General features: G+C 52.1%; 2 protein-coding genes across 3 annotated transcripts; one reads left to right on the top strand and one right to left on the bottom strand.

Moving 5' to 3' along the window:
- Window positions 1-909: 909 nt before the first annotated feature.
- On the bottom strand, window positions 910-18,413 carry DVL3 (dishevelled segment polarity protein 3). Of its 2 annotated transcripts, XM_044251885.1 has the most exons (16): window positions 18,028-18,413; window positions 11,502-11,571; window positions 10,855-10,976; window positions 10,624-10,733; window positions 10,293-10,428; window positions 10,009-10,102; window positions 9,731-9,800; window positions 8,954-9,093; window positions 8,693-8,769; window positions 8,512-8,579; window positions 8,220-8,369; window positions 7,360-7,491; window positions 7,006-7,173; window positions 3,811-4,026; window positions 3,302-3,712; window positions 910-2,450 (listed from the first exon to the last, which is right to left on the bottom strand). In XM_044251885.1, the coding sequence occupies exons 1-16, from the start codon at window positions 18,186-18,188 to the stop codon at window positions 2,419-2,421; spliced, it is 2,157 nt and encodes a 718-aa protein (XP_044107820.1). In that variant the 5' UTR covers window positions 18,189-18,413; the 3' UTR covers window positions 910-2,418. The 2 variants fall into 2 exon arrangements, with proteins under 2 accessions (XP_044107820.1, XP_044107821.1); XM_044251886.1 differs by lacking the exon at window positions 910-2,450 and having other exon boundaries at window positions 3,157-3,712.
- LOC122908752 (40S ribosomal protein S3a) lies at window positions 14,294-15,169 on the top strand. Its single transcript, XM_044251887.1, has one exon. It carries the CDS (start codon window positions 14,320-14,322, stop codon window positions 15,112-15,114), a length of 795 nt encoding a protein of 264 aa, XP_044107822.1. The 5' UTR covers window positions 14,294-14,319; the 3' UTR covers window positions 15,115-15,169.
- Window positions 18,414-18,514: the final 101 nt, after the last annotated feature.

Raw genomic sequence — 18,514 nt, 5'->3', positions numbered from 1 at the left:
ACTGAGCAAACCCTCAGACATGAAAGTCCTACTTGACTTTTGCAGGACCTAAAGAAAATCTGTTAGCTCTTTCTGTAGGGAGAGATGCCCTGCTGCCTTCACTGCTGCTGAGCCTATCATGGGAGGAAGGGCAAAAAAGGGCAAACCTGGGGCACCTGGGTGGCTCAGTGGGTTAAGCCGCTGCCTTCGGCTCAGGTCATGATCTCAGGGTCCTGGGATCGAGTCCCGCATCGGGCTCTCTGCTCAGCAGGGAGCCTGCTTCCTCCTCTCTCTCTCTGCCTGTCTCTCTGCCTACTTGTGATCTCTCTCTGTCAAATAAATAAATAAAATCTTTAAAGAAAAAAAAAGGGCAAACCTGGTCCCAAACCCTACTGTCCCAGCATCCTCCTGCTACAAGCCAGGATGTGGCAGGATGAGGATCTGCTCTCCTTCAAATGGTGGTCACAGTGTGAATCCATTAAGTGATCGAATATGGGCATTTCTAATTCTTTTTTTTTTTTAAAGATTTTATTTATTTATTTGACAGAGAGATCACAAGCAGACGGAGAGGCAGGCAGAGAGGGAGATAGAAGGAAGCAGGCTCCCTGCTGAGCAGAGAGCCCGATGTGGGACTCGATCCCAGGACCCCGAGATCATGACCTGAGCCAAAGGCAGCAGCTTAACCCACTGAGCCACCCAGGCGCCCAGGCATTTCTAATTCTTGAACCAGCATTCAAAGCGTCACTGCTACCTTCCAAAAGCTTTATCTTCAGTAATACCCTACCAATTTAGAGTAAATAATAATAATAATGATAATAATAATAATAGCTACCATTTATTGAGCACCTATTCTACTGTGTGCCAAGCACTGTGCTAGGCACTTTTCGTACAATATCTAATTTAAATCCTCACAACAACCCTGTGAGGTAGGTATTATTATCATCATTTTACATATGAGGGAATTGAGGCTCAGAGAGATTAAATAACTCTCTTATCATGAAACCAAAAAGTAGTAGAGCTAGAATTCAAACCCAGAACAACCTGACTCCAAATCCCATGCTCCTGTGAATTAGAGTAGAGGCAGAGGGGAGAGGAAGGACCATATTTAAGAAAGATTCTTGGAGTGGAATGATATGATGTGCTGACTTGTAAGATATGAGGAGGAATCTAAGCCCATACATGTTCCTAGCTGGTGTACCTATGTAGAGTGTGATAAAGATCACCAGGATCGGAATTCAGGAACATACTTGATGCGGGAAATGAGTTGAGTCCACATGGATATGTCCATGTTGATGTCCAGTGGGTGATAATGCAGATCTCAGATTTGGAGGCAAATTGTGGCTGGAGATAGGTGTTTTAGAATCACCGGTGTATCAGGGACAATTGAGGACATCAGGATAGATGATATCATTTGGAAAGTAAACATAGAGAAAAGAGAAGTGAACCAAAGATGGAACACTGGGAGCACCAACACTGAAAGCATGAGCAATAGTGAAGTTGAACATGAGCTATAGTGGAGTTGAACATGGCAGAGTCAGAAAAGGAAAAGTAGGGAGGCAGCCCTGTAGTGGTGGCTAGAGAAAGCCATGGCCTGGATTGGGAGCAAACCTAGAGCTCCTAGAAGGCAGGAAAGACTGAGTCATGCTTCTAACACAGCCCTTGGTCACCCAAAACCCCAGAAGTATTGGTTAAATGAATGAATGCCAAAAATGTCCTTACCCTAGTTTGCCCCAAAGCCTGGAGCTTAAGACTACTCTTGACACCCCAGTCCTAAAAACATGATGGCTAGGTGAGCCAGGAGAATTTATAGAAGAGGTTTAAAGGTTAAAGAGAAAGTCATGATTTGCTTCAACTGGAGAATAAGGTAAAAAATAAAACCTGGCATTTTAGTAGGAGTCCCAGAAGTCCCTTGCCCAACCTTTTTCTGTGATTGTGAAATAAGGGAAGGGTGTATGGGGTGAGGGTCAGGGTGAGAACCACCTGCCAGTTGCCTGCGGAGTCCTCTGCTGAGCCTAACCTGAGAACCAATTCACGAGCTTTATCCAGGTAGAAAGATGATGAGGACATGTGTGGGAGGCTTGAGGGGAGAAGGAAGTCAGGGGACCAGCCCTACAACCTGGGAGAGAGGGTCCAGCCCTCTGGGTAGGGACCAGCCTTGAGACTTAAGTGAACTTACATAGGCACATATGTGTATGTGTGTGTGTGAGAGAGAGAAAGAGAGAGGGAGAGGGAGAGAGAGAGAGAGGAATGGGGCACCCTCTGGAAAGGGGAACAGAGTCTCTCATACATGGGTGAGAGGCTGAAGCCTTCCACAAAAGCCTAATGACTCAACATGCTGAAGTGGGGGTGTGGGAGCTGAACATCCTTGGGAAGCCCTGAGGGGCTGCTGAAGCAGGGTTCCTGGTCTCCTCGGAGGCTGGGCCTCCCCTTGCTGGGGGCTCACAGAAAGTCAAACAGCCCGAAATTCTTGGCTGCTCCAGGCCCAGGAAAAATTGAGGGAAGAAAAAAGAAAGAAAAGAAATGTTTCAGGCCCAGAGGTGAGATGAGCCTGCTGTTTAGTAGGGTTAGGGGTCTGAAGGAACCAGCACACAGGGCGGGCATGGGGGTGCAGGTATAGGGGTAGAGCGGATATGCTTCCTGGAAGCCACCAGCAGCTCAGGCAACTGAGGGGGGCCCTCGGGCTTCCAGTAAAGGTCCGCACAGGCTGGACAGCTTGGATGCTTACTGGAAGGGACTATGGCTCTAAGGTGTAGTACTGAAGCAGCCCTGGGGGGTGCGGTGGGTGGTTAGGAGGAGGGGTAGATGAAGCAAGTATTTTTTGGTGTCAGTATTGTGAGGGGGAAATTTAGGAGATTAGCACACATGCTTGAGGGGATGCAGTTAATGGAGAGCTGATGTAGAGGAATGAATGGTGCAAGGTTGATGAAGGGGTAAAGTGAGGATAAAGGGACAAGCAGGCCCGAAAAGGGTCTGCTGGTGTCAATTCCTGAAGTGTGTGTGGGGAATAAGGAGCAGCACCAGCAAGTCGGGTCCCAGAAATATGAAGCATCCTGGGAAGGCCTATGCAGCGGTTAGTTGGCAGGGGGACAAGCTGGGGGTGGTGGCAGGTTAGGGGCTGCAGTGGCGACCGGTGGGTGCACCCCACCCTCGCTGCGCCCAGCGAGCAGTTAGCGCGCCTGAATTTAGTTCAATTTATTTCCCTTTTAGGTACCAGACAAAGTAAAAAAGACGGACGGATGGAGAGAAGGACGCAGCCGCCCGGGGGGAGCGGAATCGACGTGGGGGAGGGGCCCTGTTCACATCACATCCACAAAGAACTCACTGGGGTTTCCCATGGCCATGCGGAAGGACTGTCTGCTGGCTGTCAGTTCGGGGGGCACAGAGGCCAGGTCGCGGCCCGGAGGGGCTCCTGGGGGCCCCATGGCCGTGGGCGGTGGGGGCATCATCAGCATGGGGGGACCGTAGAGAGGGGGCACGCCAGGGGGACCGTAGCTCGGGTGCGTGTGGTGGCTGCGCAGGCTGCTGGCCATTGAGTGGTGGCTGCGGTGGCTGTGCTCGCTGGCAGCAGGCCCCGAGCGCTCACTGGGCGCTCTTTCCCGTGGACCCCGCAGGCTGCTGCGGGTTGTGTGGTCCGACTCGCTGCCGCTGCCTCCTGACTTCGAGTCTCCCGCCTTCGGGTCCTTCTCCTTCCTCCGGTCGCTGCCGCTACGGTTGGAGCCACTGCTCCGGCTACCTGCAGGGGACAGGCAGGCCCAGGGTGGGGGATGCTCAGAGCTGGCAGAAGCGGCTTGGGGCTCTCCTGTGCCCCCACCACCGCTGCCTCTGCCTTACCTTCACTGTGCTGACTGCTGGCGCTGCCCCCACCATAGCTGTACCCCAGCTCTGGGAAGCCTGGGTGCGGGTTGTAGGGGTGTGGGGGTGGAGGGTACTGGTAAGGGAAAGCCATGGGCCAAGGGGCCGCCCCTGGGTGTGGCAAAGGGGCCAGCGTGTCCTGGTCAGAGGCACCACTGGAACCGTCGTGATCATGGAGGGACAAGTTGGCCATGTCTGTGGAGGGGAGGAGAGGGCCAGATGAGCTGGATCTATCCCACGCCCCCACACCCCTAGGTCAGGAGACAGAGGTCCCCACTCTAGGTTGGGCGTGCACATTTACCACGACACCTAACACCCGTGGTAGTTTATCCCCAAAATGAGCGGAGGCACAGGTCAGAGATCTCTCACTTCTTCAGATCCCCTCCACCACCATCTGAGATGGTGGAGAGGGAGACCCTTGTAGACACAGCACCAAGGGAAACCCTCCTCAGGAAGGGCCTAAGCCCCCACTTCAGATGCTCAATGCCCAATCCTGACACCCAACTCCCATTTCCAGGGGTCTGTCAGTTTCTCCTCCTTCCTTAGTAAACTGGAAGAAGTAGCAGAAGTCTTAAGTGGGCAATGTTCTCTGTTCACTTAGGGGAGTGCGGGAAGCTGAACTAGCAGATAGGTACTGCAAACCTGCGAGTCATTAGGCATGATCAAAGCCCTTCACCTCATGCAGATGTTACCACCAGCCTGTGAAGAGGGCATCAGTCACATTTTTTCCAGATGAGGAAAGTGAAGTCCAGAGAGGTTAAATGACCTGCCTGAGGTCAATCCAAACTGTGGCCAGAGCAGAAGCTAGGAGTTACTTATTTTCTTCTTACCTTTCCAGGTGAGTCATTAATAAAGAGTAGGGAGCAGCTGGGGGAAACTTAGGTGAAACTTTGCCCTCTCCCTTCATCTAGAACTATAGAAAGTACCCATTATAGGCCAGAACAAACATAGGCCTTTCAGAGTGCCCCTGTACAGAAGGGACTTGGCCCAAATGGATTTTCTGGTGCTGTTGGGTAAGGTGGAAAGGCCTCAGAAAGAGAACCACTTAGGTCCCTCCTCTGTGCCCTCCACTCCATTCCCAGCCAGGCCTCATTCTTCACAGTATTAACATTACTTGTTTCACGACTCTGGTTCCCCCAGGAAATCGTGCACTCCTTAAGGCCAAGGCTGCCCACTCCAATGTTGGAATTACTTGAAAAGGAATACAAGGGGCCACCAGAAGTGATGACCTACCTGGGACACCCCTTGCTCACACCTCATCATACCAGGTCCCAGAGCTCTAAGAGAGCTGGAATTGTCCTACCAGCCAGGTGTTGGATACAGATGGAGCCCTTTGTAAGTGAGCTCAAGTTTCCAGGAGAGAAGAGGTCAGAAGAGGGAATGTGAGAGGGCTGAGGCAGTCTGTGGAGTCTACCAGTTAAGCCATCAGACTGCCAAGGCCTGCAGCTAGCATGGGGGATGGTGATGGTGAGGAGCAAGGGCTGGCCATGGCTCATGCCCCAAGAACTGGTGACTGTTTCAACCTCCAGGCTGCTGTCCTGAGGGGAATGACTAGAGGCTTCTGGGTATCCCAGATCCCCAATTCTTTCCTGCTGAGGAGGCTGAGGAGACCTTGGCCATTGAGAAGAAAAAGACCTGTCTGTCGGCATATCCCTGAGCTGGGCCTCTGAGGGGCCTTGGCCCATGGATAAGGCCCCAGAAGGCCCCAGGGATAGAACAACATCTCTTGAGCAAAAACCACAGCTGCCTTGAGAAGCTTTAAGGGTCCCTGGAGGTTCAGAGCTAGGGCTGACTTCTGCTAATGATAACAATAGTAACCACAGAGGATCGAGTCTAAGAAGACATTAATTATAAGATGCACCCCAATTTCAGAGATACTGAAATGTGAAAGAAATATTCACCTTAGAATCAATTAAATTTATGAATAATGGAGAACTTTTTTTGAGCACTTACTGTGAACCAAACATGGTACCAAAAGCATTATACATGCTGTCTTAACCTCCGAACAGCTCTGAGATAGGTTCTACTGTTGCCTCCAACTTACAGATCAAGAAATTGAGGCAATGAGAGGTTGTCACTTACCATGTTCACATAGAGAGGGCGGAGCTGGGATTTGAACTCAGAACTGTCCACCTCCAAAACCCTATGCACCCATCACCCTCCATCACGAACTTGTGCTTTGCAGCAACAGCCTTTCTAGTCTTAGAACCTCACGTGAAGCATTTTAAGTCAGTTTTTGGACTCCAGTCAGCAAGCATCTCTGGGCAGACAAAAGGCTCCCTGAGGCAGAGGCGGCTGCTGGGAGGGGGCTTCTGCTCCCAGCCCTGAGCAATGCTGTCCTGTTTTGAGGACTCCTCTTTCTTCCCAAGGGCTGTCTACGTGCTCAGGAGAAGGGGGTTCCCTGAAGACCTTTCCTCCTTAAAAGCCCTCACTGGCTTTGCACTCTCTCAGGACCAAGTCCAGAATGCTCGGGGCAGCTTGCAGAGTCCTCTCTAAGCTGGCCCTGACAGTTTATTTTCAGTTTCATCCCAAGACCCAGCCCATCCTCAAGGGTTTGAGGAGGCTGGGGACTTGGGGCCTCAGGCTAGCCCCAGGTCCTGCCTTGGTGGAACCTGCTTGGTGCTGGGAGGGTGACTAGGGGCCAATGGTAGGATCTTTGTTTGACCTGGCTAAGACAATGTTTCTGCAACACCACATACCTAGGCAGCTCCAGATGATAGCAAGAAAAAGGACTCTGGAGCCAGAAAGACCTGGACCCAAGGCCTAACTCCTCTGCATCTGGCTGTGAGAATGAGTGGACTATTTAACTTCTCTAAGTCTCAGTTTCCTTGGCTGAAATAGGGACAGTGATCCATCTTCCCAAAGGTGAGGAGGCGGGGATTGTGAGAACTGAGTGAGGGTGAGATGATGCCCAGAAAGAACCAGCATAGGCCAGAAACAGAGGAGGCACTTGGAAAATGCCAGCCCCAAGATGGGGATGCAGAGCAGGTGAAAAGGCCTGAATGGGTTCTGCTTCCACTAGAGAGGGAGGCCTGTGTCAGGCCTCAAGCTGGGCCCCCAGCCTGGTTGCCTGCTCATGCCTTATGTGGACTCCCTGGGGTCTGCTGCCACATCCTTGTGCACCTCCCCACTCCCAGCCAGCAGACAGAGCAAGGAGGTAGGGGAGGCACGTACTGCCACAGAGGTCACCGAAGATATAGTAGCACTGCTCAGAGAAGGTGATCTTGTTGACAGTGTGGCGGATGAAGCCGGCTTTTAGCAGGTTGCTGGCGTACTTTCGAGCCTCTCTCCGGTCCGTGAAGCCTTCTACATTGTGGTATAGCCAGTCCACCACATCCGAGCCTGGGGGCAAGGCCACCACTTGACTGGGAGGCCCACCTGACTTGGGCTCCTCAGACCTCCCAGAAGCCACAAGGCTGGGGCTGGTTCCAGCGCAAGGGAGTGGCCCAAGGGAGATCTTCAGCCCCCAGCCTGCCCTGCCCCATCTCTCCCCACCCTGTCCTTCATCCCATCATGCAGCCCTCTCACCGATGAAAGCGTTGGGGATGGTAATCTTGAGCCACATGCGGTCACGGACCTCCAGCCCAGATTCAGGGGAGGCCATGGCTTTGACAATGGCGGCCATGTCACTGTGGATGGACAGGTGGAAGTCGTCTAGGCCTGGGGGTGGGAGGCAGAATGGTGAGGCAGAAAGAGGCTACAGAGTTAGGTAGAGAGAAGTCTGCTCTGCAGCTCTACCATCTAATGACTACGGACCAATGGTGGGCACATTACTGACTTCTAGGACACTTAGTTTCCTCCTCTGTAAAAACAGGGACTTGAATATTTATTTTGCAAGAATTTTTTTTTAAAAGAGCCCTGAACACAGGACTTGCGCTCACAACCCTGAGATCAAGACCTGAGCTGAGATCAAGAGTCCAACGCTTAACCAGCTGTGCTACCATATTTTGCAAGGATATTTGAAGAGAGAATTACATAATATAAATGAAGGTGCTTAGCATAGTGTATAACATGTGTGTTAGAGTAAAGATGGCAGTCATTTTCTGAGTGCTTACTTCATGCCACATCCTGGGATGGGGGCCTCACTTATATCCTCTCATTAAATCTCCCTCCCTCGCCCTGGAACCAGGTAGAGTGCATATCATTAGTCCCATTTTACTAGAGGAAACTGAGGCTAACAAGGTGCTCAATACAGGCTCAGAGGCAAACACTGTTTAGTGAGGGTCGGGTGTCCACTGAGGGAAGCTGCAGTGTGAGGAAGCTGGAATGAACTCAACCCCCTCTCCAGCCCCCTCTGACTTTTAAGCAAGAGTCTCCATGTGGGTCTTCATCAGTCCCTCCCACCTGGCCCTGCCTGCTGGGCCTAGGGGGCAGGGCTGGACACTCACGCTCTGTGTCAGGGATGGAGCTGGTGATGGAAGAGCTGGTGGAGGTGATGGTGCTCAGGGAGGGGCTCATGCCATAGGCAGGGAAGGTGCCAGTCATGGCTGCAGTGTGGGAGACCCAGGCTGCAGGGTCAATGGGCCGGATGGGCTCACCTGCAAGGAGAAGAGTCAGGGGATGCCCACTGCCAGGCCCCACAGGTAAGGTATGAGGGTTCAGGGGAACAGAGAAGTATGGAGAGACAGGGTTCACGTGTACCAAGCACCAGCTTTAGGGCCGAGTCCCCCAAACACTTACTCCTGGGCAGTGTGAAGCAACCACGTGGACTTGGGTCCCAGCACTTGGCTACAGTCAGGGTGATGGGCCTGAAAGCAAGGGGGTTCCTAGTGAGGGCTGGATGCATGGAGTCCAGATAAGCCCCCTGCCCGACGGCCAGAAGTGCCTGCTCCCTCCTTCCCATGTCCTGTCCCATCCATACCCCGGTTTGTGCACAATCTCCCGCAGGACCCTGACCGCGTCGTCATTACTCATGTTTTCAAAGTTGATCTCGTTTACCTGGGAGAGAGGGTCAGAAGTGGGATAAGCAGCTGGGCTGGGGAGATGGGTAGGGAAGCTGAGCTTAATGGATCAGGAGGTCTTCCCCCTACCAAGCAGTGGCCTTTAAATGAGCCGGTACAGAGATGGGGATTATCCCCCTATGCCCCAACCCCAGCCAGCACCACCTCTGGGGCACATGTACCTGTAACAGCATATCTCCTGGCTCGATGCGTCCATCCGCAGCCACAGCCCCACCCTTCATGATGGAGCCAATGTAGATGCCTCCGTCACCGCGCTCGTTGCTCTGGCCCACAATGGAGATGCCCAGAAAATTGTACTTTTCTATAGAGAGTGACACAACCTTAAGAGGGGAATAAGGTTCCTATCCAAATTCTGAGTCCCTTATTAGAAAAGGGTGGAAAGGGATGGGAACTAACATTTCAGTGAACCTGAATCAGGCCCTGTGCTCAGTATGGTCATGCATACTTCCATTTAGTCCTTGCCAGCTCTGCCACAAGATCTCTTAGTCCCATTTTACAAAGCAGGCAACTGAGGTTTGGAGAACCTCAATGACTTTTCTAAGCCATTAAATTGCAAAGCCAGGATTCAACTCAGACTTAAATTCTACGGTTGGGGCTCTTTTTACTACATTCAGCTATCTCCTAAAGACAGCACCTAGGGCAGAAATCAAGAGAGTGATAAGCAACGGCTGAAAAAGGGAAGGGGGATAGGAATCAGAAATTACTTCCTCCAGGAAGACTTCCCTGATGCCATCCTCTATTTTCATAGCTCTCTGTGCTTACCTCTGTCATAGCTCGTGAGCTATTGAAATGGTCAGTTGATGTACCGGTTTATGTTTATGAGAGAAGGCTCCTCGGGGGCAGGGAACATATCTTGTGCCTCTCTGAATTCCTCAAGTCTGCCCAGTATCTGGCATACGGTAGGCAGGCCCTCAAGAGTATTGTTTCACCAGACTCACCCATGTTAAGAGTGACAGTGATGATGTTGAGTGACATGGTGGAGTCCGTGATGCTGCTGAAGGATGAGGACTGAAACAGACAGAGGCACTGAGCAGCATGCAGGGGTGGCAAGAACTCACTGCTCCCACCTAGCTCCTCCTCAGCCCTCAGCCTCCCCTCCCCTCTAAGGCTCAAATGCTGGCCCAAAAGAAGGGGGTCTAAGGAAGCACACAGCCTGGATCTGCCTGCACAGGGCTCAGTCTGCCCTCACCCATCCCTGGCCTTTCAGGTCCCGTACCCGTTCAATCCGCGAAACCTTCTGCTTCCTCCGCCGCCGCTTATGTCTTCTCATCAGGCGTGAGGCGCTGCTCTGCTCTGTGGAGCTGCTGAACCTGGGGGGCCCACAGTCGTTCCCCACCAGGCTGGCCCAGCCCTGCCCCACAAGAGGCGCCGCAGGGCCCAAGTCCCTTATGCAAAGCCCACAGCCCTCCCAGGGTCCCACCATCCTGGGGGAAGGAAGGTGGGGTCAGGGCTCCTGGGGGGGGTCACCTGCCCATAGTATCAATGAAACCAAAGCCCCACCTGCTAGTAGAGTCATCCTCATCTGAATCAAAGAAGCTGGTGGTCTCTAACTCGCTGCTCATAAGGGTGGATGAGCTATCATAACCCCCTGGCTCTCGCCGCCGCTCCCCCTTTGCAGTTCCATTTAGCCGGGTTGCTGCAGGGAAAAGAGGTAGCTGGGTTCACAGTGCCCATGCAGCAGGGAAGAGAGGCACAGGGCTGGGCTCGGGGCTGCATGGGGGTCAGGCATACCCAGAGCTTAGGAAAGGGCAAAGAAGTGGGTAGCTGAATGGAAGCTATGAGGGAAGGCGTAGGGATGGGGAGGGAAGGCGTCTGTTCAGGGAAGACGCACTGTGCTCTGGACCATCCCTCCTGCGTGGCCGTTCGCGCTGGGCAGACACCAAGGAGTCCGTCTCTGTGTCATTGTCCAGGTTCTCCTGGCTGCCTCCACCAGCATGAGGGCTGTGGGGAAGAGAGGACTTGGTGGGAGAGGGGGCAGGCTGGGGGTTCCCTCCCCCTAGCCCTGGGTTGACCTGAAGCAGGCTTCCCCCATGGGCCCGTTCCACTCTCAGGCCACACTCACTGGAAGGATGGGGGCCGGGAGTCCCCAATGCCTCCTGTGCGCTCCATGGGCGGTGGCAGTTCTGATGGGTTGTCGGCACAGAATGGAGCTGGCTCTGGGTGGGAGCCCTCGGCAGATACCAGCTGACAGGGAAAGAATGGGTGGGTAGTATGGTACGGGGGCACCAGGGATACAGCAGATAGCTGGCTTCCGGCATGGCATGCAGACTTGGGGAGAATGAACCAGGGGATATGGAGGCAGGAGAGAAAGGACTGTGCAAGGTCAGCTGGGATGACGACTGGACTCACTGCTCACGGATGGGGAGGACGGAAGACATGAGCTACTGAAGTGGGATGGGGGCAGAGAACAAGGGTCAGTGGTCCCAGACAGAGGTTGGCTGGAACCTGTGGCAAAGTGCCTCAAAGGGCATAGGAGACATCTGTGTCTCTGATGAGTGTTTCTGTCCCTCCCTTCCCCACATTCCATCTCCCTACCCACAGCTTTCACCAAGGCTACAGAATCTGGGGTGAGAAACAGTTCAGGTAGAAAACTCAGGGGAGAGTCAGATATTGAAGTATAAAATCACTAGCTATAATCTTAACAACGCTTTTCTTGTCTAGTCCACCGCAGGGATGTAGGAGGCAAGAGGGCTGAGGAGGGCTCCTTACCCAAGACACCACCCGGCCATTGAAGCAGGGCAGCTTGGCATTGTCGTCAGAGATCTCCTCCTTCACCACTCTGCAGGTAAAGGATGGGGGTGTCAGAGTGAGCTTTCTAGGGTGGAAATGGAAGGGTCCTCACAATCCTAACTCAAGGGCCCATCCACCCTAAACTGGGAATCATGTCACCAGCCTAAGCGTATTCAAATGGGAGCAGAAGTGGGGGTCACCCAGGGACTGCTGTTTAGCACCACCAGGAAGACACCAGCCCTGCCCAGGCCAGATGCCATCCTAGGGTGTCCTCTCAGTTATCAGGTGACTACAAATTACACCTGACAAATTGCTGTCTCCTATAAATGTGGCTACTCCCTAGAATTCCAAGAGTGTGTTATCCAGTCCCAACATAGCTCTTCTGGACTGAACTTATTCTTTCCCTCTGACCTTAAACTAGGAAAAAGCACACCCTTATTTCTGTCTTTTCCTTCTTGGGAATCCTGACATTCTTCTGGGAGGTGTGGATGAAGAGTTTAAGCAAATTAGGAAAGAGAAGGGGAAAAGATGTCTAATGAACATCCCCATTGCCATTATGCTAACAGTACCAACTGCTCTCATTTACTAAGCATGAATCATGGGCCAAGCACTAAGCTAAGCACTTTACTTGGGTCATTTACTACTCACAGCAATGCTAAGATAGATACAGATGGGAAAACTAAGGCTCGGTAGGTTCAGAAACTCACTTAGAGTCACACACTAATAAAAGCTGCAATTTGAATCCTAGTCAGCATGATTCTTTAGCGTTTATTCTTACCTATTATACCACAGTATCTCCCTATAGTTGGAATGTATAATCTTCACATCACCTTCATTGTAAGGACAAGATCCTCATTTTATGAGTAAAGAAATAGAGAAACATTCAGTAGCTTGTTCCAGGTCATACAGCTAAAAGATGTCAGAGTTGGAATTCAACCCCAAGCTTGCCTGACTGCAAAACCTATGGTCTTTCCATGGTATTTCACATTTTTTCTCTTACAATGACAGGTGATGTGGATCTGTATGTCTGGTGGTAGTGGGGGGAGGACAGAGTGATGTGGGCAGGGAGGGGGTGGGATTTGTACAGGCGTGTAGTTTGGCTCGGGGGATACATCAAGGCAAGAAGTCAGACCACGATTACAGTTTGGGGCTAGGGAAAGGAATGGAAAAGTTTGAGGACCCCAGACTGTGTCAAACACTCTAGGAGTACAGAGCTGGGAAGATGTGATCAGGGGCAAGAGGAAGACACATGCCTGGGGTTGTGAGCAGAGAGGAAAGACAGCAAGAAAGGAGACTGGGAAGCCTAATCCTTCCTTGTTCTTGGAGCAGCTTCTGCCCAGAGCTGGGAACGTGCTTGGCTCCTTATGATGCTCACATTCTTGGACTCACAGCCAAGTTCAAAGACCGAGCCTGCCCTTCTCCCTCCCATCTAGCTCTGGTTTCTCCACCATTTCCAACCCCACAAAGACCCTGGGAAAGCAGCTCTAATCATTCTGGTCAAGCCCACGATGGCAGAAAGCCCAAGGATAGAACATGCTGAAAAGAAGGGACATGGAGATAGCTCAGAGTCATCAGCCAGGCTGGCCAGAAGATACCCTAAGCTTGCAGTCCAACATGGGACCTGGGGCTCAAAGGAAAATGGGGTATGTGGGTCGCATGGCAGAGATTGACCTGCTCTGGAGAGGGTCTCCCTCTGGTGGGAAACTGCTGCTGAGTCCCCACCACACCACCCCCGCCCCCAGCAGGCCCCACCACGCAGCTCCAATGCTACAGATGTTTCCTCTCTTTCTAGGGGTCACCGACAGGTCGCCAAGGCTCTGCTGACTCATAACGATCAGCTGATCTTCAGCAACAGCCTTGGGGGACCTCAGACAGACCTCCCCCTCCCATCATGGAGATGAATGGCTCATGGTTGCATAGCACTAACACACACACACAGTTGAACAAATCTGGGTTCTAATTCTGCCACATATTAGCTCTCCTAGTTTAGAGAAATTTCTTAACTTTTCCAAACCTTTGTCTTACCCTGGTAAGTGGGATTTGTGAATGCCTGGCATGATCTTGGCTTACAATAAAAGCTAACTATTAGCTGTGCCAATTTTTAGCAGGTTCCATACTCTCTTTCCAACTTGGTGTAAGTTTCTAAGGGTAGGGACCAAACAAATCTGCGCATCACTCATTGTCCATCGTTGTTCAATTAAAAAGCCTTTGCTAAGAACCCAGCAGGTTTTAAATCCTATGCTTGCTACAGTATAAACTTCAAGGTGCATCAGACCAGGAGCCTGCCTTGTCCTTGGAGGTTATGGCCCAATGCAAGTATATGGCAAGTGGGAAGTGGTCAAAACCATAAGAGCAGCAGATGTGTGCACTGGACAGACATCTGTTGAGTATTTCTTAGGTGTCAGGTCCTGGCTAGGAGCTGAGTAGGTGTAATGATAAATGGATATGTAATGGATATGTAATGATAAATGGATAAAGTGCCATAACTTTCAAAGCTCAATGCAGAGGATGGGGCAATATGCACGTGGGGAAGACAAGGGAAGAGCAATGTGCTCTGAGGAGAAGGCCCAGAGGCATGGCAGTATGTGACATAGAGCAAGGAACAACACAGTTGGTAGCCCAACTTCCCAAGTTGCTCCTGCCCACCTCGAGGCCACTCTAGCCGCCGTCCCCCATCTCCCTCAGTGCTGAAAATGTTTATTCTTCCTCCATTTTGCAGCAGTTTAAGAGGGTCTGGCCTACCTTAGCTTAACAAATACATCTGGACTTCCGCCCTTTTGGCTCCCTGAGCAGCGCCATGGCGGTCGGCAAGAACAAGCGCCTTACAAAAGGCGGCAAAAAGGGAGCCAAGAAGAAAGTGGTTGATCCATTTTCTAAGAAAGATTGGTATGATGTGAAAGCGCCAGCTATGTTCAATATAAGAAATATTGGAAAAACGTTAGTCACAAGAACTCAAGGAACCAAAATCGCTTCTGATGGCCTCAAGGGTCGTGTTTTTGAAGTGAGTCTTGCTGATCTGCAGAATGATGAAGTTGCATTTAGAAAATTCAAGCTAATTACTGAGGATGTCCAGGGCAAAAACTGCCTGACCAATTTCCATGGCATGGATCTTACCCGGGATAAAATGTGCTCCATGGTCAAAAAATGGCAGACCATGATTGAAGCTCATGTTGATGTCAAGACTACCGATGGTTATTTGCTTCGTCTATTTTGTGTTGGTTTTACTAAAAAACGCAATAATCAGATTCGGAAGACCTCTTACGCTCAGCATCAACAGGTCTGCCAAATTCGGAAAAAGATGATGGAGATCATGACCCGAGAGGTTCAGACAAATGACTTGAAAGAAGTGGTCAATAAGTTGATTCCAGACAGCATTGGAAAAGATATAGAAAAAGCTTGTCAGTCTATTTATCCACTCCATGATGTCTTCGTTAGAAAAGTAAAAATGCTGAAGAAGCCCAAGTTTGAATTGGGAAAGCTCATGGAGCTTCATGGTGAAGGTAGTAGTTCTGGAAAAGCTACTGGGGATGAGACCGGTGCTAAAGTAGAACGAGCTGATGGATATGAGCCACCAGTCCAAGAATCTGTTTAAAATTCAGACATTCAATGGTGACAAATAAAAAATTTATTTGTGATGTTTAAAAAAACAAAAAAAAAAAACAAATACTTCTGGAGACCAGATGGGAGTTGGGGAGTTCTCCGGCTTCACCAATTGGAACCTCAGAGGGTGAGCTTGAAGAGCAGCCTTGCTCCTCTGACCCACTCTCCCAGCTGTCAGCAGAGGTCGCTGGCCTCTACCTGACCCTGGTCTCAAGGGGCTAAGCCCTATCACCTCTATAGTTTGCCAAGGCTCAGCATCTCCTTCAGAGAGGACGTATCTGTGCAATGGTGACGATAATTGTAACACCTACAATTGTGTGATTAAGGCCTTAGACTTTGGAGCCAGATTTCTGATGCAGAATCAAGCTCTGCCACTTAGTAGTTGTGTGGCCTTGGGGAAATTACTTTTTCTCTGCGCTCTAGTTTCATCCTCTATAAACTGGGGATATTACTACTTATTTCATAGGGCTGTTAAGATGACTGCATGAGTAAAGATTTGAAAAGCATTTAGATCAGTGCATGCACACTGAAGCATCCTAAGGAGAGTCTGTTAAATAAATAAAAATATAAACTTCTCAGCTACTAGTTCTCTGTGACAAGACAGCTCTAGCCCTCTTCTGCTCAATAATCCTGGGAATAGGGACGCCTGGGTAGCTCAGTTGGTTGGACGACTGCCTTCGGCTCAGGGCGTGATCCTGGAGTCCCGGGATCGAGTCCCACATCAGGCTCCCAGCTCCATGGGGAGTCTGCTTCGCTCTCTGACCTTCTCCTCGCTCATGCTCTCTCTCACTGTCTCTCTCTCTCAAATAAATAAATAAAATCTTTAAAAAAAAAAAAAATAATCCTGGAATAAAAACAAAACCAATCTCCTCCTTTGGCTTTGTTCTCAACCCTGTTAACACAGTCTACTAGATACTTTGCCAAGGACGGTTCAAGTACCACTAATGTACGCAAGATCGCTTCAGGTGCACCTGAATGAGTGTTTAATTCAATAGTTAAGTATTTTATTTTTAACATATTTTAGAAAGAAATACAAATAGAAATTCAGACCTGTGACTTCATATTACTGATTGGGTCAAGCTAAGAAAGAGTGAGTGAATGGACAGTGGATTTAAAGAACAATAACAGTGAGCAGATGAAATGGGGACCCTCCTAAGACTGCAGTTAGGCCTGGCTTGACAGCAGCCTGGGGGGGGGAGTGGGAGGCAGCCCAGAGGGGTCTAGGTTTACAACAGGCGGGCTAAGCCCATTGGGTTCAGGGGTGAGTTGAGGGTGGAGACACATAACCTAGTCCCCCAAGGCATCCAGTCCCAGGGTGGCTCCAGCACACTGGGCTCTAGAGGATTTGCCCTATCCCATACCCTGAGGGAGCATCTTGGTTTCTTCCAAATCTCTTTTTCTCTTACCACACCAAGGCATTTGCCCCCTCACTCTCACCCCTTGCAGATCAATCCTCCTTTAGAATCTTCCAGTCAGAGGTGTCTTCCTCTGGACTGAAGCCAGACAATCATTACTACATCAGGAGTCCCCACCCCAGGGTAGGAACAGCAAGAGAACCCAGAGTGGTCAGGAGCTGCACAGCACTTCCCACTGTACAAAGCACTCTCACACATAGGAGCTCATGGGCTCATCAAACCCTGAGTTCCGTGGGGAAAGGTGACAGCAAAACATGTTAGGCAGAAGAGGAGAGAAGGTGCTTGCCTCCCAGGGCCAAAAGGGCAGGGGTCCCAGAAGACAAGCCAGACTGATGAACACCAGGAAGGAGAATGTCTCCCTTCACTCAGCTCTGGGGCCTCAGCTCCAAAGAGCAGTGCAGGCCTCAGGCTGGGGCTGGAAAGACAGCCTTTAGGCCTGGAGGGCCCGGGAAGGCCTTCCCCACAGGCCTCCAGGCCCAGTGCCCAGTTAGTGTGGGGCTGGCAAGTCTGGGGGCCTCCCCCTCCCCCAGTCCCTTGGGAGTTGGGGGGGGGCGGTGAGGGGATGGGCCAGGCTCCCCCTCCCAGGCCAGCTGCTACAGAACCTTCCGGCTCCAACATTCCATCCCTTCTTAAAGGGGAAGTTCCTGCTTCCAAACTCCGCCTGTCCAAAGCCCTGCAGCTGGATGGAGAAGACCCCGCCAGGGAGAGGAAGATGAAGAACACCAAGAGAGCTTCCTGGTCCTCCCATCCAGGCTCTGAGGCCCTTTCCAAGGTCTCCCCCTTGGCTACCATCCGGAGGAAAAAGGCCCCAATTCTGAAGGGAAATCAGCACCTAGGCCAGGGGGTACTTCTCAGGGGTCAGGCACTCCGATTCCTTGACAACATCCTAAACACCCCACAAGGAAGGGGAGACAGCTAAATAAACATTAGGTTTGCTAGCCTCAGCTTGCAGCCTGGCCCTAGAGCCCCCCTCCCACTCCCCCTCCCCTCAGTTCAAAGTCCTACAGCATAGCCCCTGGTAGCATTACTCCAAATATGGCTCTGAGTTGGGAGCTGAAAAGATGGAGAGGGCAAAGGTCGGGTGCCAAACACCCCAAGTCTCTGCTAAAAAGGTGGCTCCCTTGGCAGGCGGCAGGTGGGGGGCTCTGGCTCTGGAATCCGGTGGAGGGGGGTGTGTGTCTGTCTATGTAGGACACTGGCTCTGAGGAGGTGAATGGGGCTTGGAACTCTGGTTGCTTTGGGGGAGTTAGACGTCCTCCTAAACTAGGGGGGCCTAGGTCCCCCACAAGAGGTAAAAGTAAAGTCCCTATAGGGGCTTGAACTCCAGCCTCTGGAAAAACCGGGGGGCCCCCCAAATGCCCAAGTCGCCCTCTGGAATCCAGAGTAGGGCTAGAAGCCAGTGTAACAAGGGGAGTCCAAACTGGCCGAGGGGGCCCCAAGAAGCCGGAGGGGCCGGGGTTCCCAGGAGGTGAGGCAGGGGCCATCCTCACCCGAAATCGTCGTCCATAGACTTGAAGAAGAACTTATAGCTGGGTCGCTGCAGAACGCCCTTAAAGTCCGCCAAGGTGACGCGCTCGGCGGGTAGGGGCAGCTTCACCAGGTACGGTGTCTCCTGCCCGTCCAGGTGGTAGATGATCTTGGTCTCGCCCATGGCTCCGGCCTCGGGCCCGGCGGCCCGCGCGCGGCCTGCTCCCGCGGCCCGGCCGGGCCTCTCGGGCGGCGACGGCGGTCGGCGCGGCCCAGCGACTCAGCCTAGCTCGGCGGCCGGCCGCGGCGCCAGCTCCCTTGTTCTCCGGCCGCTCCCGGGTCCCAGCGCCGTCTGCCGCCACCGCGGCCGCCGCTTCCGCTCCCCACTCTCCCGGCTCTGCTGGCGACTGCGACTCTTCCGGTGGCCGCGGCCCTCCCGGCTCAGCGCCGAGGCTCGGCCCGCTCCCCTCCCCCGACCCCGGCGCGGCCCCGCCCCGGCGCGGCCCAGCC

This window comes from Neovison vison, chromosome 6 (assembly GCF_020171115.1).
Source record: "Neovison vison isolate M4711 chromosome 6, ASM_NN_V1, whole genome shotgun sequence".
Lineage (NCBI taxonomy): Eukaryota > Metazoa > Chordata > Mammalia > Carnivora > Mustelidae > Neogale > Neogale vison.
The sequence above is the reverse complement of the archived record's forward strand: the minus strand, read 5'-3'. Positions and strand labels throughout refer to the sequence as shown.